The 26966-nt window shown below is 48.3% G+C and overlaps 1 protein-coding gene across 7 annotated transcripts in view; it reads right to left on the reverse strand.

Moving 5' to 3' along the window:
• Positions 1–26966, reverse strand: part of GPM6B (glycoprotein M6B) — a 143624-nt gene that overhangs the window by 5268 nt on the left and 111390 nt on the right. For 4 of the 7 annotated variants that reach the window (XM_073227320.1, XM_017670499.3, XM_017670509.3 and 1 more), the window contains exons 2-6: positions 26695–26814; positions 9667–9853; positions 7547–7703; positions 2107–2278; positions 449–522 (exon numbers count right to left, since the gene is read on the reverse strand). In XM_073227320.1, coding sequence (XP_073083421.1) covers positions 449–522; positions 2107–2278; positions 7547–7703; positions 9667–9853; positions 26695–26814 — 710 coding nt within the window. The remainder of the gene's footprint in view (positions 1–448; positions 523–2106; positions 2279–7546; positions 7704–9666; positions 9854–26694; positions 26815–26966) is intronic. The other 3 variants (XM_037020476.2, XM_017670524.3, XM_017670527.3) reach the window with 1 other exon arrangement.

Genomic DNA, 26966 nt, shown 5'->3' on the forward strand with positions numbered 1-26966 from the left:
TTAGGGTTTATTTCCAAATAAGAGTGAATAAGAAATAACTGTAAATCATTCTAGAAATGTAATTGCTTAACTGTGACTTGATTTATAAAAATTTGGTTTATGAAAACTAAATGTTCATTTGTTCAGTGACAAATGTTCTTCTTTGAAAAACTATCTGAGGGTGAAAGAGGAGAATCAATGTATTCAGAGTTGTAGGACTGGGATCACTCCCAAATTATTGCCCAAAGTGACAGCTCTCTGATTACGAAGGAGCCTCAGTGCATGGGCTGGGCCACGTGAAATGGCTATGTTCTAGGTCAAAAACGGCTGCACAGTGGAGATGATTACATACAGTTCAATCTTACGAAGTCTGTGAAAAATAGCTTTTCTTAATAGCATTTGAGCCCTCCAAGGGAACCTTCTCCTCTAAGTGACCACCTCTGAGCCCTCCAGCAAGGGTGGGGTTTACCTCATTTGTGTTGCAGATGTTCTCCAGGGCAGAGCCACATATTTTTCCTGGGAAAGCATTCCAAGGAATGATACCTGTGAAGTGAATCCCACTATGTTAGTTTTAGTGCAAATTACAGTGCCCCGTGCATTAGGGTCATCAATACTGAACTTACCTGCCTTCTGCAGAACAGGCTTTTGGGGATAAATAATAAGTCCAATTTGGACAAAATCAACTAGTCTGTAAGAGATTTAATTTTCAAAGTTATGTTGTCTCTAAAATGAGTTTATGCACTATAGTTAAATGACTGCAGGATAACCCCCCTGCTAAAGCATTTCATCACGCAGAGGCCGAGGACCTTTCCCCATGAATTTCATGGTCCATGGCCTTGGCACTCAAGCTTTTTGTGAGTGGGGTGCCATGAGCTAAGTTTTGGAATTGAGAGTCTGTGCTCAGAAAGTATCACGCGGCCTGACAGAGTAATTTAAATTACGTAATTTGGTCTCTGGCACCTCTCACTTCATGGAGCCCTGCTCCTCTGCAGTGACGTCACCCCCTGGGCTGCCGTTCCTGGTGCTAAGGCACAGTTTGTGTGCGTAAATATTAAACCCAGCTCAAATTATACTTCTCCCGGGAAGCAAGGCGGGAGAGTAAAGGAAAATAAATCCCTTATTCCTTCTATCCTTGCCCTGGGCAAGAGTGAGTCTGTATGCTTCCAAAGAATGAGAAATGGCAAGTCCCCAGATTGTTAGTGAAACCAGTGATTTACAATGTTTAAATGTTCGTTTACTAATATTCTAAAAATCACTTTTAGGCCCTGTTTTCAGTCCATCATGAAGAACAGCGTGGTTGAACCATGGTCTTTATAAGAAGAGATTAGGCCCATGGGCAGTTCCATATCAGGTCATTAGAGGAGAAGCTGAAGATAAGACCCCAAACTGAAAATAGGCACGTCTCTCCAGAAAAGCTCTGAAAGAACAGTTACTCTTCTTCCAGTCTGGTGAAAAGCTCCTTTTTCCCCCTTGGCAATTGTTTCTGCAAAGAACAGGACTTCCTACCATCCTGGCTCGAAGCAGTAAGTAAACCCCTTACCCAAGATGCTGCTTTCCCTGGTTCAACCGACAGGAGGAGTCGTGGCCCCTATACTGCGAGGAGATCCATTAGAGAATAGGTCTGAGCAGGCTTCCCGCAGCTGGCTTTTCTATACATTCTGATGACCTTAAAATCTGTCTGGGTTTTATGTGTGTGTACAGATAAACTTCAGTATAACTGTACAGTACAGATGAACTTTCAGCAATTGGTCATTTTTTAAAATGACCACAAGTGGGATGTGCAAATTGCTTGGATTATCTAGCACCTGCAATGGTTTGGATGGAACAAAACTGAAGAAAAAATATAGTGGATGTGCAGAAGTCTTTTTTGGTTGAGCTGCATTATAAAAAGTTGCTTTCATTACATACTACACTTGAAAATATGACAAAATTTTGAACCCACCTTTTAGCAACTAAGAGCTTTAAAAGCTGTTTCCCTCCTGAACACAGAGCATATGGAGAGAGAGCATGCCTTGCTCCAAGTGAAGAATATATGCACCAGGCCTGACCAGGAGACCCCCGTGTAACAATAAGGTCCAGATGTATATACCCAAGAGGATAAAAATTGGGGGGATTAAAAGGAAGTACCGTATTGCCGGATATCCACACAGATCTGCTCCACACCAGCTGTCCCATTGGTCTGGGGAGACTTGATGACCTCACAAGTTGACCATATGTTGTAGAACATAAACACAGGCACCGCCGAGAAACCAAACACGCCCAGCCAGGCCACTCCCAACACATAGGTGAGGAAGACAAACTGAGCCAAAAACAAGGAGAAAGAATTGTCACTGACAGGCAAGGCGAATCCCAGGGAAGAGGGCTTACGCGTTCCCAGCCCCATACGGAGCCTGCGGGATGCCTTCAGAGCACCCCGGACAGCGGGAGCGGAGAGCCAGGCCTGGCAGCTGGGCTGAGGTGCTCATGCTCTCCAGACCTGTAGGATCAAGAATGTTACTATCGGAAGCCACTTCAGGGACATATCGTGTCCGCTGACCCCAAGCAGTGGCCTCCCTTGTCCAGAGATAACCATCAGTAAGAGGGCCTTCCAAGTCGTGCTCTTTCGGAAGCATCAGTTCTCCGTGTACCATGGGATGGTGCCTGGACACTTTCACAGGCCACTGGATTATACCTTCGTATTAATTTCTCAAAAACTACCTTTACTTTACATAGCACAGGGCTTCATATAGCAAGTGCTATTTTACCACCTTTCTCAAAAGGAACTTCACTCGTTTTATGATCGTCTGACATTACTAATAGCATTAGATGCTTGGCCCTTTATTAGAAGTTTAAAATGGCCTTGAACACAGCTCAATGTGCAGTGAATCTGATAAAATTCAATTTCCCTCTAGTTTTTCAAGATTCAAAACAGCTCTACAGGCAAATCAATGGCTGAGCAAAGTCTTCACAGTGTTTGCCCCCATGTCACGGGCAGTTTCAGGAGGCCTGCAGTCACGGTGCTTTACTTTCTTGAGAACCTCCCTGACCACCAATTATCAGAAAAGTTTGAAAGACTGTTCAAAAACATTGTTTTTGTCTTCTCAGAATGTGCACCCACAGAGTGTGGGGGGGAGGGTTTGGAATTCTAGTTTGGCTTTCATTTTTTTTTAAGCTTATGCGGAAGACCTGAAGTTTCCATCTAAGTTTCCAAACTGCAGGAAATACCTGGATGATGTGAGGTGGGCCTGGGGGTTAGGCTCAGACAGGTGACCTCCTGTCGGTCACCATGGGAAACTGCAGAAACAAGAAGCTTTTTCTTTTCTTTCAAGGACATTTTGTAACATTTGCATTTCTAAGAATATTCAGAAACAGATTTACACACTGCCATACCCCTGCCTCCCCTTCATAACTGCATTACTCCAAACTAGGGTTCCTTTTTCTTACCTTTCAAAAGAATATTTTCTTTCTGATTAACACCACAAAGACTTGCAGAAGGGCTGGTGGTTCTTTGCTTGGTGAGGCTTCCCTTCCTGCAGCTGTCAGAGCTCCGAAGGGCAGGCCAGGGCCCAGTGGCGAGACCCCTTGGGGTCGTTCCTGTCATGGTATTCTCAGGCATTCAGAGTGGCTTCACACAAAGGTCCAGCCAGAGCAAGGCCTTCTGGTGAGCAAGGGCAGCATGCATTTGTCATCCCAGCTTCACTCGACCTGCGGTTGGTGCATTGCTACGGCCATCATCAGCCCTCCTGTCCGCTACATCTCCCTAGGCACGCTCCAAGGCCGCTCAGGTCAGTGACTGCCCATCAACACCACCACAGGGCTCAAGGCACACGTGACCCATGGGGAAATGAAGATGACCCAGGGTCTCTCCACACAGCAGTGGCTTTCCAACTTTTTAGAACAAATCTTTTCTTTAATAAACTTTACCACATACAACAGCTAAAAACGGGTTGTGTCCTCCAAGCGGGCACTGGCACAGGAGCCCCAGGCGCTGCAGTACCTCCAGGGCAGCCTGCTGCCTCTGGTAAAAAGCAAACTGAGGCATGCACCATTATCTCCAGAAATGTAAACGTGTGCTAGGCATACACCGTCCAGGGGGGCCCGTCGGCAATGTACCTGGAGGCTGTATAGCCACAGCGGCCACCCTCCGCGGGACAGGCCTGCACGCACAGGCATCAGGTCTGGTTGCTGACGGAGGCCCTGGCAGCCTTGTTTAACTGCTTTGCCCACAAAGCCCCAGTGAGGGCTCCCAGGACTACAGTGCTAAGCTGCAGGCAGTTGCTGATTTCATGCTGGGCCTTACGGAAGCTGGACCCCTTTGTTTTTGAAACGATGGGTAGAAGAGAGGAGGGGAAGCTGTCATTTGAAAGCTGCCAGGAGTTTTGGAGGGTTTCCTCCACTTTTTGTTTGCTATTTGCCCTTGTTCTTTTAAAAGGTGCCTCCTGCCCCGGGAATCAAGCATTCCCCTGACTTGTAGCCATGTACTCTTACTTTTTAAAAAACAGCTTTATCAAGATATAACTTACTCCTGTGAGTTTTAAATTCACATACTCCCTAGTTCTGCGAACTTCTTAATAAGACAAACTGAACTGAGAATCCAGTTTGGGGTTTGGAATTGGAGAGGTTCAGGACAACCACCAAAGAGCAACATTGCTCAGCAACTGAGGAGCAGGTTTCATCTCTGTAGGTCATTTCTTTTAGGAGCACAGTTTTCTGAAATAACACTCTGTGGAGATTATTTGTCCCTGGGAGCAGTGCATGCATGCGTGCAGGTATGTATAGGCGAGTGTTCTTGCTCAAGCATTTATGTACGAAGATTAGGCAAGCAGATCTAAGGAGGCCAGCAGACAGCGGAAGCCTGCCCGGACCTTGCTGAAGTCCCACAGATGAAGTCCTTCAGGTGCACTTCAGTGACGGCGTGTGGACCCATGCAGCTTATGCTCTGATGGACTGCCCTCGGATCTGGGCCAGGACACAGGGCTGGGCCCAGACGGGCTGCTGTGAATGAGCAAGAGCCCAGGAGGGCCAGGAGCAGGGCCCTGGGCCTAGCCAGGCCCGTGGATCCCAGCAGCCGTGGGCTTCTTGGTGGTGTTTCCTTCTGGCAGCCCCCTGCCCATTGTTACACTGACAGCCTGGTTTTGGGGCTGCAGGGGGTCAAGGACTGGCCGACCGCCGTCAGATGACACTACAGGCCAGAGCAGCAGCCTGCAGCAAAGCAGGTCAGGGTGGCGGGAGGCAGCCTGCCCAGGGTGGGGCTGGCTGAGGGGTCTGGGCAACATGTGAGGCTGCCTGAGAAGTTTGCAGAGATGGCCTGGTAAAGAGGCCCTGGCCCCGAGCACCTGTGCGATGCAAGCTCGGATGGCTGAGATGGGCATGCGCAGGAGGACTGATGGAGGCAGGCCCCAAGGTCAATTAAATCATCCGGATGCTTGGGGGCACCTCCTTGGCTGAAGGCTTCCTTCTTCCTTGTACCCCACACTGCCTCTGGCCACTCCTCCCTCATTCCCCACGAAGGCTCCTTTCCTCCCCCCTCCCTAGTAGCCTGTGGCTTGCCTCAGGGTTCCCTCCTCCAACCATCTTGGCGTGGACTTGCCCATGCCCGCCACTTTCCCATGCCCCAGCCCCAGCCCGGCGTGCAGCACCCCCATCCCCACCCCGCCCCAGCACTTGTGCTGCTCTAGGTAACTCCCCCCATGGCTGCAGGCACAGGACAGCGGGGCTGGCACCGCCCTGCAAGCACAGGCCGTACAGCCCACCTGCCCGCCCTGAGCCTGGTGCTCACCTGCTTCACCCCTGCTCCTCTTTGCTGTTGATTTCATTCCCAGCCTGCCACTCAAGGCCTTTCCTGACCTGGTCCCTATCCCCCTCCCAAGCAGTGTCATCCCCCAGCCCCTCTGCTGGGCCCTTCCAGCCAGCCTGCCCGGGCTCCTGGACTGCCCCTCTTTCCTGGGCCTCTCTGTCCTGCTCATGCTCAATCACCTTCTCCTGTCACGAGTGGGGCAACTTCCCCACCCCAGCCCACTGCAATGCCCTCTGATTCTGCACACGGCAGCGGTGCCCCTCTTGCCATGCCCACTGCCCACTGCCACATTCTCTATTTCTGGTCCCATGTCATTTAGCGAAGGACTGAGAAACTCAGCAGGAACCAGGGGCCAGACAGCAGCAGCAGAGCCGCGTGCTTTGGTACAGTTTCCTTAGGACCCGAGGGTGGTGAAGGGATAAGCAAGCTGCCAGTGACAGGGCTGCCCCGGGTAGGACGGCGCCTACCCTGAGAAACCTGACGCACCCTTTGTACCCAGGCTCACATCTGCTCACCAGGAAGTACACTACAGTCTGCGTGCCTCCCTGAGCAGGACTCGGGAACGCTGGCCTCTCCGGGTGTTGTACGCCAGCCTCTGCGTCATCTCCCAGCCAGAACAGAAAGCTGGGCGGGGGGCCAGCGCCCAGGGAGCCCTGGCCTGCAGCGAGGGTGAGTGTTTTCCTTAGCAGAGGGCCCACAGTCTTCCTCAGCCGGCCTGGGGTTTCCGCCTCAGCGTTACAGCTTCCCTCTTGACTCCCAAACTATTTTTTTATACCTGAGCACTCTTTCAAATGCCAGACCAACACAGCTAGCTGCTTGGGGGCTTTTTGATGTGAATTTGCCATAATAAACTCTCACTGTGCCCCAAATCAAACTCCATGAATGCCTCTTCCCTCTCCACCCACGCTGAATTTCCTTTTGTGACCCAGCACTTTGTAACCCTGGCTTCTCAGGAGCTCTTAGGCTTTGTCCTCCTCTCCACCAGAGGTCAGCAGACGTCACCTGCAAAAGGCCAGCTCGGGACCAGTTTTGGCTTGTGGGCCACAAAGGGTCTCTGTCACCCCACTCAGCTCTGCTGTTGGAGCAGGAAAGCAGTCACAGACAATGTGGCAGCTGATGGGTGTGGCTGGGTGCCAATAAAATTACTGGCAGCCATTGAAACTTCAATTACATACAGTTTTCATGTGTCACAAGATATTTGTTTTTCCCCCCAACAATTTAAGGGTACAAACCCATTCTAGCTCATGGGCCATACGATACCAGATGGCGGACTGGATTTGACCCAAGGGCTAGACCCCACTAACCCCTGACCCCTGTCTCACACTATAAGGTTCTTGAGGATCGGAGCTTATGTTTTTCATCTTCGTACCGCAGTGATTAGCAAAGTCCCCAGCTAGGTGCTCAGTAGAAAAAGTGCTTGGTAAATACTCCCAGAAGGGTTGTGGCAGTTTATCAGAGTACATGCAAGTCTCTATGGCCACAATCCATACTCAAAGACAAAGGGACAATAGGAAAGCCATTGATTTCACAGTGGGAACTTCATGTTTGGAAAATCTTCTGAACCCTTGTTCCCTGTATGTTGGTAAGGGAAATGTTTACTACTTCAGCCATAGGTTTTCATTTATCATCAATAATATGCTGAAGGTTCTTCATATTCCTGACTCGGAATTGCTAAGAATATTTGTGTCATGGACTCTATCCACTCTGTTAGCTTGTAGCTTTCACCAAATACAAAGAAATGCCTAGAGGTGTGGCTGTGGTTGCATATCAGACTGTCAGGTTCGTACTCACCATTCCACTGATGCACCGGCCACAGGCAGTGGTCTTAAACTCCCCATGCAGTTCTTTCACGGCACTTGTGGTGTAAAAGCCTTCTGCCAACAGAATGATCCCATACAAGAAGAAAAAGGATGCAATGCCGTAGATGACATACTGCATCAGCTGTATGCTATGAAAAGGAGCAAGAGATCTGTAAAGTGGAGTTCACTGCATGGTAGACAGACTAGGTTTTTTGGCATCTGGAGGGAGGATATGAAGTGACATTCCTGTGACATCTCCCACCCCAATGGCTTTGGTGGCAGGCTTGTGGGGCATTCCAGGCAGGCCTCTGCTCACTGCACAGCAACCTGGGCCTTTCTTTCAAGGTGGGCCCAAGGTTGAGGTGGGCAGCCTTCCCAGGCAAGGGGAAAGGTTCCTTCGGTCGGGCCAGGGGCCCAGGTCTGGCATTCACCTACCCAAGTCCTGGTCGGAGGGCTAGAATCCTACTTTTGCATATAGGTTAACACCGGCCTTGAGGAGTTGAGTTACGCCTCCAAGGACGCACGGCTGGTGGCAGGCCGGCATTTGAACTCTGGTTCCATAGACAACAGGTCCTTTCTGCCATATCACAGTGCCACCCAGCCAGGCCTAGTGGTTGGCACCATTCTGATGAAACTGCTAGGTAAGCCCTCGGCGCTCGAGGAGCAGCCTGACCAGATGATGGTTGACTTGAGATTCTCACTATACAAGTGATAATACGTGAAGTAGGTTTAAGATACAGAAAGTTAATTCACAGCTAACTTTGTCCTACGAAGGCTTTCAAAGACCCAGAGGACTATTCCTGAGCCTCTGGCTGCCCACTGGAACCACTGGAACTATCCCAGAGATTATGACTGAATTTGTCTGGGAGGAAGCATGGGCAGGGGCATTTTTTAAAGCTTCTTGGAAGTTTGAGAGACACTGATTAAGATGGCTAGCTACTCAAATTAACACGCCTTTCCCAGGTTATTTGTGGTAAATACTCCTTGATTTTCTTTGCACACACTTTGCACTCAATGAATTCTTTGTCTTGGTTGATCCTCCTTATACCCCACCCCTGCTCATTTCTTTGGATATTTGTGAAGAGATAAAAAAATATAAAATTCTCTAAGGACTCTTCTACCATGATTCCATTACTGTTCCATAAAAACTCATTCATGCCTTTTTCAGCATGGTGGCGAAGTTTCTTACAGTCATGAGATACCTGAACACTGAAACTTTGCGAGTCAAGGAAAGAGAAAGGAAATGGGCACAGGGGAAAATGTTTGAGGGAAATGAATCCATCAGTGCTGAGCTTGCACGGTTACAAGAATCTGCTGTGCATGGGAGTTGTTGAGAATCCACAGAGATGATTACAGAACAGAAAGGCAGAGATTTCAGGCTAAAGTCCCTAAACTACCCCTTTCTGAAATGCAGGATGCCCTGGGATTTGTTCCCCCAGAACAGTTCATGTTAAAGAGCTGCTCCTGTAGACTTAAGCGTTGGGGCAATGGTCACGAGGGCCCCAACATTCCAGGGGTCGTAATTTCCTGGGATGACACTAGAGGGCGCCTGTGACTTGGGCCCAGGGTAACTGGTGGGATGACTGACAGTGTCAAGCCGTCACCTTGCCACCGTGCCCGCGTCCGTAGCTACTGCGTGCAGAGTATACTGTGTATGCACCTTGCCATTCCCAGGTGAGATCTCACCCTGGGTCCCAAACACCTCAAGGGCCAAATACCCATTGCATTGCCATTTTAAATATATATTTTTGTTAATGAAGGTAGAGTTGATATACACTATTATATTGGTTTCAAGTACACAACATAGTGATTCAACATATGATCTCCCATATTATCAAATGCTCATCCCCACTAGTGCAGTTATTGTCTGTCAACCTAGGAAGATGCTACAGCGCTACGGACTACATTCTCTGTGCTGTACTTTCATCCCTGTGACGAATTTACATTATGATTGAGATTTTGTGCCTCTTTCCTTGACCCTTTCCTTCCTTCTCTCCTGGACCTTTTTCTATCCGCACGCAATGAGCTTTAATGAAAGCATCAGTTTCCTGCCAGGACAGCACACTAATCTCTTGCATTTCAAATACATTTTTAAAGGGAAGTGGTACTTACACCTCACTCAGCAAGGCATGGTCACTGGTGTTGGTGGAGAAGTGCTGCTCCAGAATGGCCACAGTGCCCGCGAGAGCCACATGCCCACAGCCACAGAACAAGGCGACCCCGGAGAAGCAGAGGATGGTGGCCACCAGAGAGGCATAGGGGACTCCTCCCAGACACTTGATGCAGCACTCAAAGCAGCCTGGACCCAAAGGAGAGAAAATGCAGCTGTTGTGGACAAGATGCCTCCGGTCTCACGAACACCACACATAGCAGAGAAGGTTCCACTTTTCCATCTTCCCTCTCATGCTCTGTGGTTAATGGCCCAACATCCCAAGGGCCAGTGGGGTAGCGGGCATCACCTCACATTCTGTGGGTGAGGACAGTGGGGCTCCAAGAGGGAAGGTACCTTAATGTGCTTGGGGCAAGTGGCAGAACAGCCACCTGAGAAGTCATTATGGAGTAAGTCACACTTACAGAGCCTCCTGGCGGGCCCCGGGGGGTGGGGGTGGGGAGGGCCCTGCTCAGGTAACGGTGCGGAGCAATCATTCCACTAACACAGTCAGAAGAGGACAGCGTGAAGCTGCAGTTCTGTGAAGAACAGTGGCCCTCAAGTCCCCCCAGCCTCAATCTGCTGGGTTTCCAGTACCTCCATTTCCGTAGCAGCCAATGGCTTTCCCCGAGCCTTTGATATGCTGGGCAACCAAGAGAATCAAACACAGTAGGCATACTGCTCCTGGCCTCACACACACATCTATGTGACCATTTTGGGAAGGTGATGGGTATTTTGGTCCCTAGAGATATCAAGTCACCATGATCCACTCAAGTGCGTCCACTCAGGTCTCCCTCATGTCAGTGTCAGGAATCACCCTCACCTTACTTAAGGAAGATATCCACCCTGCCACCACCTCCAGGCAGCACAGCACTTCCCGCCCCCCCTCCTCCCCAGCTTCCGTGTGCCCATGGCCCCAACACACGTTCACAGTAAGAACCCTTAGCTGGTGGGTGACATTTAGGTACGTGAGGAGGGAAAAGGAACAAGGGGAAAAAAAAAAAAAAGAAAATGAACATCCATGAGGTGAAATGGAGGAGAGATCCACAACCCACTCTTCACCTTGAGAAGACTCTCTTCATTTTAAAATAAACCTCTCCTTGAGCGGGCACAGACCTCCCTGTGGGGCAGGGCCGCTGACATGCCCAGTCTGGAGCCCTTTACGCTTCGGCTGGAGCAGTGCTGGCCTCCAGTCCCTGTGGATATTACCCAGGCCTGTAAGGAGGTGGCCTGTCAGGGGACACTGGCTGCACCTGGGAGTTAACAGCATCCCTCCCAGGCAAGCATGCCAAGCCAGCTAAATTCCTTTACAGCAGACAGGAACTGCTGCCCAGCTCACCAGCTGGAGACCAGCTTCTCCATTTTGATGAGCGTCCTACTCGAAACTAGCATTTGCTTCAACCTACCACAAGAGGTGACTCTAATCTCATTATACCGCATGAGTCTTCAGGTCATGGGGAAATTTGGAGTGTCAGGGCTTCAGGAGAAAGTGATGCTTTCTTATGAATCAGGGACTGGTGCTTTCTCTTATTTCAATACATGCCCAGCTGCTTTCACGAAGACCAGCCTCCTTGAAGGGGATCTATGAAAGGACATAAAATGGGGACCAGCGCTCTATCTGGGTCCACTTCACTAGCAAGTCAGGGCCTTAAAGAGCTCTGGACACTTGAGGCTGGGAACAAGCATGCTGGAGCGCCATCTTGTCACATGCCTTCCTGGGAGCTGAGAGGAGGGCAGAGGAAGGCAACTGCAGGTCCAAACTCTCCGGGCTCCCGGAGCAAGAGAACCAAACCCCGGCCGCCAGGGTGCCGTTACAGAAAGGCCCTTGACCTGCACGCCTTGTACCATTCACCATATTCTCAGCCCCGCTGACGAAGTGAAGAACGAAATGAATGCCTGCTTCCCTGGCTAAGGAAGTTCCTTGCTGGATAGAGATGTATGGCTTTGGGACCGCACCATTTAACACGGTAGCCGCTAGCACAGGTGGCTATTGAAATGATTAAAAGTTAAATAAGATAAAAACTTCACTTCCTTATTTGCACTAGCCATATTTCACATGCTCAACAGCCACCATATTGGACAGAGCAGATATAGAACTTTCCATCACTGCAGGACATTGGAAGATACATTGTGACTTGCCAGATATTCAATTTTCTGTGATGTGAGCTGGGTTCTGAGCTGTACTTTTTGGATTTCATTAGTTCAATAGTTTTTGAAGACCTACTGGTGCTGGGTACTGTGTGTGGCACTGAGATTACAAATCTGAGCTAAGACATCATTTTCAAGGAGATCAGTCTAACGCTATAGGCAGAAAAGTGATACAATTATTACAGTACAGTGCGATAAAGGCCAAGATACTGACTGCTGGAGAGCCAGTGGGCGGTGGGTGGGGAGGAATGGAAGGGAGAAGGACAGGAGGGAATAGAATTCACACTTGAGAGGGGCCAGGGAAGGCTTTCCCCAGAAAGGCCTAGTGTGCAGAACACAAACAGCCGACATGGTGACACTGATATAAATCTGATAAGATATTTTTGTGCATATATTTTAACAAGCCCACACCCTTGCTCATCAGCTGGAGTTAGGTTAGTGGTCACAGCATAGTGCACTTGCCCTTTAACAAAAGAACTCAGCCCTCCTAATCCAGAGTTGCCACTTCAAAACAGTCTTTTATCCAAAGGTTACAGCATTCTGCTTCTTGCAAAGGAAGTTTCACGGCTGCTCCCTGGCTCAGACAGACAGACAGGGTTAAAAGAATGATGTTGCTCAGTCCACCACCAGATCATGGCTAAAGTTTCCCTCCAGTTTCTCTCTCTCAAGGACTCCTTCTACCCCATACTCTGGGTCTCATTTTACGACAGCAGGAAAAACCCGGGCTTGAATGACTGGGGGACTGACTACTGCAATGGGCTGTACTCTTTCAACAGATGCAAAGCTCTCACGTTTTCGCACATGAGTTTATTTGCACCTGTAGGAACTCTGGCTCCTGCAGAACAGAAGCCACCATGTTGGACATCGTTCCACACATGAAGATAAAACTCTTATGGGCGCCACCAGCCAGTGTGACTAGAAGCTTGCAGGATATAACATGGGAACACTTTACAGGAAACAATATAGCTGGATGCAGAGCTTAGTCTAGCTTGGTTGACCAGTTATCTGCAGGGCTAAAATTGCATGTGTGGTGGATATCCAACCACTTGTAAGAGGATCACTCCACATTGTACCTTCTATGCTAATCTAGAAGCTCTCTTATCCACCGTGTGTAAGGTATCTGGGAACACTGGGCAGTAGGGTTGTGTGGCACACACTTATCCCAGAGAAATCAAAACTACAAAAAGAGAAACCTAAATATATTTGCTAAATGTGGATATCAATACCATTAGCATCCTCACGCTAATAGCATTCTGACTTGAAATGCAGGTAGGTGGGTGTGTACGAGGCACGGGTGGTAGTGGAGGCCAGGACGGTGATGTGTGTTCGGGTCTGCCTCACAGGCATGTGATCTGTGCAGTTCCATGGGCCTCCATGCTTGGCTTAATGCTCTTATTGCCTTCTTGAAATTCTGAATAATTTTTGAACAACAGTATCTGAATTTTGTACTGGGCCTGCAAATCATGGAGCCAGTCCTGGGCGTATGTGTGTGGGAGGAGGCAGAAGGGGTTCTTTTTACTTTATGTGTCCAAACAACCATTCCGTTGTATTTTACAGTGTTAATATAGACATACAGACCAGAAAGGCAGCTATCGCCTTGCCACACTATCACTCTGCGTACAGTGACCATCAAGTCTACAGGTACTAGAAAGAATGACTTCCCCTTGACTCTGAAAGGGAGTGGCAATTATCCACATAGTATCCCTCACAGAGTGGATACTCAAAGTTCTCCTGAGCCAGGGGTTAGCAAATTTAGTAAATTATAGCTTGTGTTTTTGTAAATAAAGTTTTACTGGAACATAGCTATGCCCACTCATTAAACTGTCTGTGGCTATTTTTGCCTGACAGTGGCAGAGTTGAGTAGCTGTGACGGAGACCACATGGCTTACAAAGCCTGAAATAGTTACTAACCACAGACAAAGTTTGCAGACCCACATCCAGAAGCACAGATATTCAGAGTGTGGTCCCGGGACCAGCAGCAGCAGCATCTATCAGTAGATTAAAAATGCCCTTTCTTGGGCCCCACCCCAGAACAACCGAGTCACAAACCCTGGGGGGTGGACACACTGATCTGTGTTTTCGTGAGCCTTCCGCGTGGTGCTCCTGCGTGCTCAAATTCGAGAGCCACTATCCTACAGAATCACACAGCTCTTTGCTGTGTCAGTTCCACCTGCTTTCTTTTATCACCGGCCAAGTTCCACTACAATAAAAATCTAACTCCGCACAATGATTCCTGGCTTCTGGCCAAGATGGAGTCATGGGGATCTAATTCATTCTCCTGCCTCAAACAACGGAGACACTGGACAAGATAAATGAAACAATGGTCTTCAAGATATTAGACTCGGGCTATGAAGAACCATCCGTGGCTAATGAGTCAATTATTAAAAGAAATATACTCAACCAAAGAATCAACATTCGATGCCCTGTAATGCTCTTCTTCGAAGCAACAGCTAGCATAGGTTCACCTGAAGGCACAGCTCAGGCTCAAACGAGAAACTTCTCCCCTGACCTTGCTGTTATCATCATCCCGGGTACTGGGGTCTCTTAAATAGGGCCTAATTTAAGTGAAGCTGTCAGTTAAGCAGAGTCAGACATGGGTGAGGAAGACGGCATGGGGCGGCAGGGAGCAGCTGTCCATCCATTCATTCCATCTCCTTCAACTAGCATGTGTTCAATGTGCAGCAATGGTTTTGATGTCTGGCGCGCTGGGCTGGGCGCTGCGGACTCCAGGGGAGCTAATACGGGTGTGCTCTACACTCCAGTGGAGTTCGCGGTCTGTGGGGGAAGCACACATTAACTAACTGGTGTTAGCTTGAAAGTGCTAGGAAGGCAAACAATGGGGACCTACTTAGGCTTCTGCGGGTGGCCAGGGATGCTTCCAGAGCTTAAATATGAAGGATGGATTTGAGCCCACTCAGTAAAGGGAGAGAAGGATGGGCTAGGGAAGCTGCTCTGGGAAGCAGGAACAGCGTGATCAAAAGCTGTATGGTGGAAGAGAGCAGGGCACTTTCCAGGGCATGGAAGCGGCTGGAATAGAGTTCGGAGCAAGGAAGGGGCAGGGAAGGCAGGAGGGGCCTATTCATACCTGACCACAGAGGGCTTCCTAAGCAGCCTTAAGAATTCTGGACCTTGGGTCCTCGGAATCATATGAAGCCCTTGAGCAATCTAACCAGGGGAACAGGTCAGGGCTGTAAAGGATGTTCCAATGTGCCAGGAACAAAGGCGCTGTGCAGATGAGTAGGAGTGTGGGGCACAGTTCAGGAGAAAGATAGGGGAGCTTGGGCTGGGGCAAAGGTACTGGAGGGGCAGGAATCCAAGGGTCTGAGAGACATGAAGATGCCAAATGGGCTCCACAAGGTGTGGTTTTGATGCCAGGGTTGTGGACGGACTGCTGAGTACCCAGGATGCCTCCTAAATGCCCGGCATGTTGAACCAGACAGGTGTTGTGTTGTTGCCTGAGCTGGGGGTGACCAGAAGGGGGCAAGGCTTGGCAAACAACATGTTGAGCTCAGTGTTCAACATGCTGAATCTGAGGTGAGTGAGTGTTACCTTAAGGGAAGATTTCTGGTAGGGGGCTGGATATGTGGGTCTGTAGCCCAGAAGAACTCAAGTTGGATCCTGTCAGTTTCATTCTACTCAACAGCAACAAAAACAGGCAGAGGTCAAGAAACAATAGGAGGGGATCATAAAGTGCCTTAGACCCTTGGCTTTGCAAAATGAGGTCCTTGCCTGAGCAGCATAGGCTTCAGCAGGGAGCTTGGGAGAAATGCAGTCTTGGGCCCCACCCCAGACCCACTCAATCCGAATGCACAGCCCCCAGGTGATCTGTGTCCGCAGCGGGTTGGAGAAGACCTCTCTGGTCAACAGTCCCATTTTCCAGGTCTCAGGTGTGCATTCCTGAGTCCTTTTGTGCTCAGATGGGTTTGGTGTTTTCTCCTTCAGAGGGGGCCACCGGGCTTGGCCGGAACATTCTAGCTCCTTGCAAATGAAAAGGCAAGTACCAGGGCCTGCAACAAAGACAGACTAAGCGGCCAAGTTGTCAGCTGCCTTGAAAGAGTGCAACTAGAGTATGCCTCTGCGGAGCCCCGCAAATCCTGCTGCCCTGAGGATTTCGGACAGAGACGCCTTAGTGGGGTCCTGCCGTTGGGGTCTGAGAAAACAGGTATGCAGTCACGTGAGAACAGACTCGGGACGGCCCCCCACCGCGGGGCAGAGGGTGCCTCCACAGACTCAGGCTATGCCCGGGATGAGGAGTTGCAGCAAGCCTGGCGTCTTTAAATACCGAGGTGGTGCCCAGGCCCCGCAGCGCAGCACACTGTTAGAAGGTTAGGCTCGCTAAGGACGGCTGATACTTTTCTTGGATACTCCCAATAAATCCACAGACTAAGTTTTCCCAGGCTCCAAACCAGCAATGACCACGTTAATTAACAGAACCAGAAAAGGCAAGGAAAGCAGTTTTTTGATGACTGTGATCTACGAATGTTAAAAAAAAAACCCAATGCCAGGCTTTTTAGCACATTTTACTAATAATTCTCAGTACCTCTCAGCAAACCCCTAAACCTCTGTTAGGCTAATAATATCTTAAGCTTTCGTTAAGCCGGTCTCTGGGATCAAAAAGAATTTTAGGGTTTTGATTCACACAAAACCTCCAGTGTGCATTAGCCTAAGACAGTTTAAATATAAACCACATAGTAGGAAGAAAAAATACACATCAGTGCCTCTAACTCTCAATGGCCATTTTGTCTCCAGCTTCTCTAGAACCTTTTGTGCAGAACAACAGAATAAAACACGTTTTGTCCTCAGGCTGGCGGATGGCCGTTGCCATGGCTGAGTTCATAACGGCCCAGTGATTTGCCCCAAGTTGTCTGTGATCCTGGCTGCAGATTTAATGCTGGCTCAGAAGGAGGGCCGGCAGGAACAAGGGCGCAGATTCTTCCCCCAGGAATGAATGTCACACACACACACACATGCCCTGTACACGCGGCCTTCCTTGCTACTTTACTGATTCTCCTACTGAGCCACAAAATTAAAAAGAAAAGGAGAACTAACAAGGTTTGCAACTTTCAAACAACCAGCAATGGGAAGATGGAGGCGGAGAGAATCCTGCTTAGGAAAAGCAACAGTGAATGTCGGCTGACGAAGGCCTCCCTGGTTCCGGGGTGGCCTCGCCAACAGTTCTTGACAGGGGGCAACTGTGCCACCCTGGGGACTTGGAGCACCATGTGCATGTAGTTTTGGTTCTCACAGCTTGGGAAGGGGGTGCTCCTGGCTCTAGTGCATAGAGACCAGGGAGGCTGTGAAACATCCTACAGTACACAGGATGGTCCCCCAACAGTGATCTGACCCCCAGTGTCAGTAGTGCCAAGGTGGGGAATCTGAGACGGCAGAAACAAGAAACAATACATCGTTTACATCAGCGGCTTTCTACCCGGCATGTTGTTGGAGACACTTCCAGTCAGCACAACTCAGAGGGCACTGCAGGCACGTAGTGGGTAGAAGCCAGGGACGCTGTAAACACCACCCAGTGTACAGTACGCCCCCACTACCCAAGAAAGAATGATGGGAGGCAGAATGGCACTGACTCCAAGGGTGAGAAACCCCGCTCTACAGTTAGAATCCTGGGCTCAGACACCAAGGGTGGGAAACCCCGCTCTACAGTTAGAATCCCGGGCTTAGACGCCAAGGGTGGGAAACCCTGCTCTACAGTTAGAATCCTGGGCTCAGACACCAGGCGTTACTGCCAAAGGTTACAATTAAAATTTTAAAAAAAGCTCCCAATAAACAGTGAATGTCACATGACATCAGCCTGTTTAAAAAATATAAATCAGAAGTTCTCTAATTTTGCCGCCCATTAGAATTATCTAGAGAGCTTTTGAAAACTCTGAAGCCCGGACATCAGCCCTGACCAATGAAATCAGAATTTTGGGGGGGTTGGGACGTAGGAATTAGAGGTTCCATTTGAAACAAAAAAGGCTCCCCAGGTGATTTCAATGGGCACCCACGTTAGAGAACAAGTGTTACAAAAGCAAGGGGGGGCAAACTGGCCCACAGGCCCGACTCGCCTCGCCACGTAATACCTGTAAACTAAGAATGCTTTTTTTACATTTTTAAATAACTAACACAGCAAAGCCTCAAAGAGTAATATTTCATGATGTATGAAAAGTATATGCAATTCAAACTTCTGTGTCCATAAATAAAGTTCTATTGGAACACAGCCACACTTGTTCATGTATGTACCATGTGCAGCTATTCTCAAGCTGCAAAGGCCGAGGTACGTAATGGCAAAAGATATTTACTGCCTGGCCCTTGACAGGAAAAGTTTGCAGATCGCTGCTCAGACTTAAAGAGCAGTGTGTCTCCAGCTTTAATGTGCATATAAATGTCCTGGGGATCTCATTAAAATGTAGATTCTGTTGAGGCAGGTCTGGGGAGAGGACACTGCTTCTGCCAGTTCCCCTCACCACCATCGCTGAGCCACAGGGGTTCCCACAGTGGGGGGTCTGTGCAGCCCCAGGAGACCCTGAGACACTTTCAGGCGGTCTGTGAGGCTAAAACTTTTCATAATAGCACTAAGATGTTATTGACTTTTTTCACAGTGTTGGCATTTTATTTGCACCAGTAAAACTGCTGATGGCTGAGCGCGAATCAGACAGCGGCACCAGAGTGTCCGAATCAGCAGCGCATTCTTTACCACCATGCACTCGCAGCTCAGGCAGCAAAAATACAATAGACAGTGTCACTTTAAAATGACACTTCAAACATTTTTTTTAGATTTTTGATACAGGAAAAAGTTACTAATTTTATTTGACTACAACCCCTGAGTTCACACCTTCTGACTATTCTGTGTGATGAAATGGGAAGGATACATGGAGCGCCTCTGCTGCATACCAAAGCGTGATGGTGTCCTGGGGGACAGCTCTGGTATCACTGAGTCACAAGTGGAGTTAGCACCTTTTTGAGGGAACATTTTTTCTTGAAAGACTTATTGGCAAGCTATAGTTGTTAAGCCTTGGGTAGCTGGCAGAAATTTTCCCAAAAATGATCCAAGTGAGCTTGTCCCTTTTTAAGGGGACAACTGATAGCATTTGTTGCCAATCAGTTTTGGAAAATCTGCACCTGCCATGGTGAAGCGCCAGCTTCCCAATCCTTAAAAGAATTTTTGCTGAAATTGGGGGTGAGATGAACAAGTGTGACCTTCTTGATACAGTATAACGAAATGTGTCAGTATTTGGAAGGGCTGAACAACTCAGAGCACAATATTTTCCAAACGCCCAACATGTGATGTTACAAAATCCTTCTTGAATACAAAGCCAATCAACATAGAAGACAGAGCAACAGATTTTAATGGAATGGAGTACAAATGTTCATTGATATGGCTTCAAATTCCACATTACAAATAATCTTTAGGAAACCACGACTTGTTGAATTCGGGTGTATTACCAAGGAAGAGTTCCACAAATATATGAAAAGGCCACCAGAACACACCTCCCTTCTCCAACTACGTATCTGTTATAGTCTGAGTTTTCTTCCTATACTTCAACCCAAACTAGACGCTGCAAAATACCTTTGAATGAACGTAGAGATAGAGGTAAGAGTGCTGCTAATATGAATCCAGCTATTACAGAGATTTGCAAAAATGTAAAACAGCATTTCTCCGCCCACTAAAGTTTTTATTTTGTTTTGAAAAGTAGTTCTATTTCCAAAAACTTGTGTATGTTAACATTTAATGGTTTATTGTTCTTATTTTAATTAAATTTATTTTTAAGAGTGTATAGGAACCTACCATGCAAAACTCTGTAAATGACTGGTAGAATGTGTTAAGAAGGTATCATGAAGTCAATGGGTTGGGGGGCTTCCTGACAAAAACTAAGTGGAAAATCACTGAAATGATAGGTAGGTGGTTTCCCCGTTCTCTTCTGACCTCCTTGGAGTTGTGGGTGCAAACCCAGCTCTTCTACTGCAAGTGGTAACGGAATAGGTCTTCCTGAGTTTTATACAAAGGGTACAGGGTGTTTCCAACAGAGGCAGGAAGGATGAGAGTCAAAGCTTGGAGCTACTGAGCAGTGAACGTCACATGACATCAGCCTGTGTGGGGTGAGCTGAGGGGGGCATGTACTGTGGCTGCAGAACGCATGGGCTCCCCCTACTTGGTGACAGGAAAGTGAAGGGGCTGTTGTCCTCAAGGAGAGAAGACAGTACTCTAGCGGACAAAGGGCACATTTCCATTTTGACATGCTTATGCACCTTGTGGCAGGGAGTCTTCTGAGACCCCTCTCCCCCAAATGACCCTGGCCCCTGATATTCACACCCTTGTGTAACTTCCTCTCCCTAGTGACCTGCTTCTCTAATTAGGTTTCAAAAGACTATGACTTCTGTCTCACTAGCTTTCAGTCACGCTCTCTCTCACTGTCTTGCTGGCATTCTCTCACCTACTCTCTTGCTCTCCCTGAGGAAGCCAGCTGCCGTCACGAGGGAGCTATGGGAAATCCCACACGGCCAAGAATCAGCGGAGGTCTTGGGCCAACAGCTAGTGAGGAACTGAGTCCTGCCGACAACCAGGAGTGGGCTGGGAGGACTGTTCCACGGTTGGGCCTTCAGCTGAGACAGTAGCGTTGGCTAACACTTTCATTAGAGACCCAGAGACAGCTAAGCTGAGCCCAGACTTCTGAGATGCAGAAACTGAGAATACACACACACACACACACACACACACACACACAGATATATGCCATTTCTGCTGCTAAGTTTAAGGTTAATTTGTTATGCAACAGTAGACAACAAACACACCTCAGCCCTGGTGTTTGCCTGCAGCTCCACAATAGAATCTTTTTGCACTTTTTAATACACAAAGATGCGATGACAATATAAGAACACCAAGAGGAATTTGCTTCAAATTCAACAGCACTGTCTGCTAAGCATGTGGCAATTTGACTTTGGGCATCTTGATGGCAAGTGTGTATATACAATCTGCCTTTGAGTTTCAAGTTTACGTTGTCCTTTAGAAGGGTACTGTGAACTGAAGTGATACTTTACCAAAGATGTTATAACGAGGGGCTATTTTCTTAACCAAGGTTAAGACCTGTTAGATGAATGGGCGTGGCTGGTTCTAATAAAACTTTATTTACAAAAACATGGTGGGTTGCAGTCAAGCCCTCATGGGAATCTCCACAACCCCCATGTACTACTTACTGCTGGGAAAGAGCACATGCATGCAAACGGGTTGTTATAAGACCACGGAAAGGCTAGTCTTTATCCTGTTGCTCTGCTACCAGCCTGACATTTCACCACTAGAGTTATTCCTTGGGGAGAAATCACTGTCCATGGAAGTCCCCAGATAAAATGCAAGCATGATGATCTTCAGAGAAAATGTTGTCCCACCTCAATGGCTCTGTGACACCAGAGCTTTCTGTTTAGTGCAAAAGTCATTTTATAAAAGTTTTTGATAGACATGTTAACCTGTGGGAGTGTGTGTGGCTTATTTGTGAGTGAACAGAGCACCCGAAAGGACACAGGCTGCTTCCCGGCATCTCCAGTTAGCTCTAAGGGTGGCAAAAGACTTTCAAACCAAATTAATTTTAATTAGCTCTAACTGAAAACATGTAACACAAGGGTATCATAAAGGAAGCAAAGACCAGATGTCACTCTTTCTACAAGACTGAGAATCACTGCTTTGAATCATGCAAGTGGTGTCCCTAAAACCAGACGTGCCTGACAGAAAGCTCCCCATCACCACTCAATACTGATCGATTTGCTTTTCATCTCTGCTTTCCTTGTTTGCCTACTCTGAGCTGAGAAGCAGACACAAGACCCAAAGGCAAACGGAATTCTATCGCACAGCACAGACACAGTCAGCTGCTGTTACACCATCAAGCGCTAGTCACATGCTAACAACAGCTAATAAAAAATGAACATTCAGAAACAATGAAGAAATTATATTTACATGGTTGACATATTAGCCTTTTGTAAATTAGCTATAAAATAGTTAAATGCTCTATATGGCCCATTCTTTTGTGAAAACTGTAGGTGATTTGACAATGAAATAATTGATTCATAGCAGAAAACAAAATGCAAAGGGCTCTTAAAAAAAAAAAACCTCAGGAACATTATAGCATGAACTTGAGCTGTAATACACTCACACTGTGTCCACAGTTAACCTCCATTTAGCCTGAAACACTTTGAGTAACTGGAAGCCCTTAGGCAGACCCAGATCTCCCCCTGGCTTATGTAAACAAAGGAAGCTTCTCCAGCCAGCCTCTGGGGAGCAGAGAAGCCTCCCCTCATCAGAGCCCACACAACATGATCGGACTGCTGCTTAGAGTGGACAGCCAGCCGTGGACAGAGGCTCCATGATACACACCAAAGATGAAGGTTTTCTCCCCCCTTGAAATACAGTTCAAGTGTTTTCAGAGACTATCTCAAACTGAATGGCCTCATAACCTCAGGTTAAGAAAGAATGGCACTAAACAACAACAACAAAAATCTACTAGCATTTCTCAGGACTCTCATATGCACAGGTGTCACTCTGGGAAGTGGAGCTGGGAGACAGAAGTCCAGGAGCCGCCTTCTCAGGTCACACCTGGGCAGGTGCACAGAACAGACCAGTGAGACCTGAGTCCTGGCAGTGAAGAGCGAGATACACGCCTGCTTGTCCCTCCCTCCAGTCCCTGCCCTCTGTGACTGCTCAGGAATCCCTTCTTGGCAATGGAAAGCCCAGCAGTGGGCTTCCTGCCAACCCCTTAACGAAGCACCTGCCCAATGCCCTCCCTGCCCCTTCTGCTGTCACCTGCAGGGGACAGGGCACTCTTTGGGCTTCTGAATATACCTATGGCCACCTTAATCCGGGCACCAGAGCACTTCGGGTTTGGGAGACCGGCTGTGGGCAGCTGGTGACGGGGCAAGGGGATGGTTTTTCTACTTAGCTGAACTGCAGATTTCCCAGCGCATGGGAAGGCGCTCTCGGTGCATTGCCTTATAGCCTACGCGAAGCAGCAGCATCTCGTGAGTCACTGGGTCACAGCAAAGAACATGACGAGGGACGTTTGAGAACTTCTCCCAAGCTCCCAGCCATGACTTTCTCCTCGCCCTCTCTTTGCCACCCGTTAACAAGCCTTTCCCACCTCCACCGCTCCTCCCCGCTCCCAAGCTTCTAAACAAAGGAAGAAGGCGGCATGCTTTCAGAAAAGTAGCTAAGCGAATCCAAGGTCCCTCTCCTCCAGACCACCCAGGGCTCAGGGCGTAGGACAGGCAAGTCTTACACACGCCTCCCCACAAAGCGAGAGGGGGAGAAGAATGGATACCTTCAATAGTTCTGTCTTTTCTAAAGAGAGTTCTAGATCTCGTGAGGCTGAATTCACTTCTTCAGTTCCTTCCTGTCTTCTCCCTTTTAGTGCTTCTCAACTTTCATGTGCATAGGAACCATCTGGAAATGTTCAAATTCACATTCTGATTCCGCAGGTGGGGCAGAGCCTGAGACTCTGCATTTGTAATAAGCTTGCTGTTGATGCCAATTGAGCCAGTTCACAGACCACAGACCACACTTGGAACAGAGGATCGAAATTCTCTTGACTACACGGCGAAGCCTGTGTACCACCACCTGCGGCGGCCAATGGAAGAATTCCGAACACGGTAAGCACAGTATTCCACCGAACACAAACGCGGCATGAACTGCGCCTTCCTTCCCTCGGCCACCATTCAGACGTAGGGCCCAGACCGCGTCACTCAGATTGCCCATGTGGCCCTCTAGCCTATGATTCCCTGTAGTCCTGGGAAGGAGATGGGTATTACCTGGCCAAAGAAGTTAACATATGAAAGAACAAGGAAAGCAAAACAAAGCAGATGGTGAGGGGTTAACTATCCAAGTCCTCAAAATGTAATTCTACTGGGAACTTAGGCCAAAAAGAGAAAACCATGAAAAGATCAAGGCAGAGGAAACTGGGCCCACCCCGGTCCGTGCTGCGGGGAGGAGGCGGGTGGGGGTCCGGGGGGGGCGGGTGGCCTCTCTGTAACAGCAGCATGGACGGCCTGGGCAGCCTGTGTCAAACCTCTCTCCACCTCCCCCCCAGGAAACAAACACAACTGTTAAAAAAAAAAAAAAGGCACAAGGGCCATATGGAACTCTCTATTTTTTCCCTCACACCATCTGGTTTGGGATCTAAGTACAGGATGGCAACTGCGTGGACTGCGGAGCCAGCACGATCTCCGAGCAACCGGGCAAGCGGCCCCGCGGCGGGGTGCGGGCTGCGTTCCCTGTACTCCCCTCCCTCCGCAAGCCCTCTCCGGCCGCCTCTGGACCCACACACGGTCCCACGGCGTGTGCAGAGAGGCACATTTTTTCCAATGACTTCGGTCAATGCACACGAAAAGTCAAAACTACCTGTGGGTACAGACCATCTCAGGACCTGGGAAGACGAGGCTATAAATCAACTTCAGTGATTTTTGTCGCCGCCCCGCCCTGCCCTGCCCCCGATGAGAACCTGCATGTTCATGGACATGAAATGCGCCAGCAACCTGACACCAGCAGGATTCTGCAGTTTCTCCTCCTGCCGTTCCCCAAATCCCCAAACGCTGAAAACGAACTTGTGTGTTGGTGGGTTGGGTTTTTTGTCTAGCTCGCCCGGAAGCAAAACCTGTTCTGATCCAGACTCCACCTGGACAGCCAAGAGGCTGTTGACAAGGCTCCTGCCCAGCTGGGGCTCCCAAGAAAGATAAACGCGGTGGGTCAGTGGGAGCACCAGACCGCGCTCGTAGCACCGCATAGCACGTGCTCTAGGTACCGCGTTACTTGTCAAAAACCCAAACTCTTCTGAATTCTGAAACAAATCGGCCCCAAAGGTTTCAGAGAAGAAACTGGAGCCTTGTATTTTTCTTCTTGGCTGCCGCTGCCGTGCAGAATGCCCGTGTTCTGCTGTTTGGTTGTAGGGTCGAAAGCATGTAAGTGTGATTCCAGGCCTCTCCCAGGCAACTGCTCCACAAGGAAAAGAAACTTGGCAAGAGCAATTGATAGAGGGCTTTCCCTCTAATAACATATTGACGTTTACTCTTTACCACACAATCTAGGAAAGACACTTAGTTTTTAACTCGATTTCCAACTGGCCTGATGTTTTCCAAAAAATTCTTAAAAGGAAGACCATTCCCGGTCAAGCAGTGGTGTCTGATGACTTTGTCATGTTAATACCCTCCCCGGCACCCCCACCCCCACTGAATTGTGCATATCTGATGCTGCTTTTATCTGGGGGGTGGGGCTTTAAAAAAACTGCTTTGACATAGTTTACATATAAAAGTCACCCGTTTTAAGTGTACAATTCAATGATTTTGAGTACATTTACAGTGTGTAACCATCGCCTCAATCTAACTTGGAAACATTTCCGTCACTCCAAACAAGATCCCTTGTACCCACAAGCGGGTAGACCCTGCTCCCCACATCCCCCAGCCTCTGGAAAACACTGCTTTCCCTTCCGTCTCTATGGATTTGCCTCTTCTGGCCATGTCACATAAATGGAGCCACACCACATGTGGTTTCTTGTGTCTGTCTTCTCTCACTCAGCATGATGTGTTTGGGATTCATCCATGTTGTAGTATAAATCAGCACTTCATTCCTTCTTATTATTGAACAGCATTCCATTGTATGGATAGAGCATGTCTAATGGCAATTTTTAAAAGATTCCAGAACTCTCTCTGTTCTTTAAAGGACCTATGAGAACAAATGTCTGATATAACGTCTTGCTCACTTTCTCTAACCAGCACTACACAGGCACACACCAAGCTGGTGCCCAATAGCCACGTGCTGCATGAAGCAATGCATAATTCAAGGTATAGAACTAAATCCAAAATCAGTTTTCATGTTAATTAAGCTAAAGGCACAACTTAGCTTTTAAGAGAAAAAAAGTGTTATTAAATTAATTATAGGTGTTATGACTTTGTGATTCAATGGGTGTCTTATGCTGTGCCTCAGAATTGCTCTTTCTAGAGTTGTAGGTTCTACACTCTCATTTCAGATTTATTCCTGAAAAAGTAAGCAACTGTTTGAGAGAAATGACATCACAAGTTCACACAAAAGCATGGCAATACTTTAAGCCTGCGGTTGTGTTTATTGGACAGACCACCATCCCTTTACAGCCACATGTTAAGTAACTTGAAGTACTGATTCTAGCTGACTGAGCTGAGTTTACGACACACGTAGCCTTTGGGAATGTGGAGGGTGGACGTCCTCGTTGCCCAGCATTCTTCCCCTTTGGGGTCCCCAAATGGGCTGATGCACGTTTCACCTAGGCCCAGCACCTAGCAGTTCTGAGAGACCCAGTGGACCTACCTGATGGGACCAAATAACAGTTACCAGTTCTCATGTCATGGGCTTCGAATTCCCACTCTCAAAGGCAATGACTGACGTTTACAACAGCGTGGCACGAGCAGAGGGGCCAGGAAGCCATTTGGGGACACTCCCGGTGCTCCTGGGGCCAAGGGTCCTGAGTGTCCTGGCCCAGTTCTTGGTCCCATGGAGGACATGTGCGACACTCCCTCCCCTCTACTGGTTCAGACACTGCAAATTTCGTGGTTACCCCAAAATCATATCTCATTGTACCCTGCTCCCTTTGAGAAGAAGAGGGGAGGGGAAGGAAGGGGAGGAGGGAGAAGAAAGAGGTGAAAGATGGGGTGGAATGGAGAGGAGGAGAGAAAAAGAAAGATGATTACAAAAATTGTAAAGGGCCAGTTCCACCCATACTCTTGTGAACAAATTAATGCATCAAACAAAACATAAAATATCACCAAACGGAAAGAGCCATTCCAAATAATAGTAAAGATAACAGTTGACTTGCTATTAGAATTCACCCCGTGGCTGTATTTACCTGGACTGCTCAAGGGGCCAGCCCTGTCCCCCAGGGTTGGCACAGGATGGTACTGGTGGTTCTTTGAGCCTGGGTACATCCAGTGGTACCTGCCAATTTCCATTTCAGCTCTGCTGTTCACTGCCAATTTCAGGTGGCAAAGAGTCAGTGTCTCTATCTCCAGCAAAGATTCTATATCAGCATTAGCATTTATTCTTTTACCATATAGTTAAAGGAAATGGGGAGTTTAGACAATAAGCTATCAAAATGCAGCCTTTCAGGACCATCTTATC

This window comes from Manis javanica, chromosome X (genome assembly GCF_040802235.1).
Source record: "Manis javanica isolate MJ-LG chromosome X, MJ_LKY, whole genome shotgun sequence".
In the NCBI taxonomy this organism is placed as follows: Eukaryota; Metazoa; Chordata; class Mammalia; order Pholidota; family Manidae; genus Manis; species Manis javanica.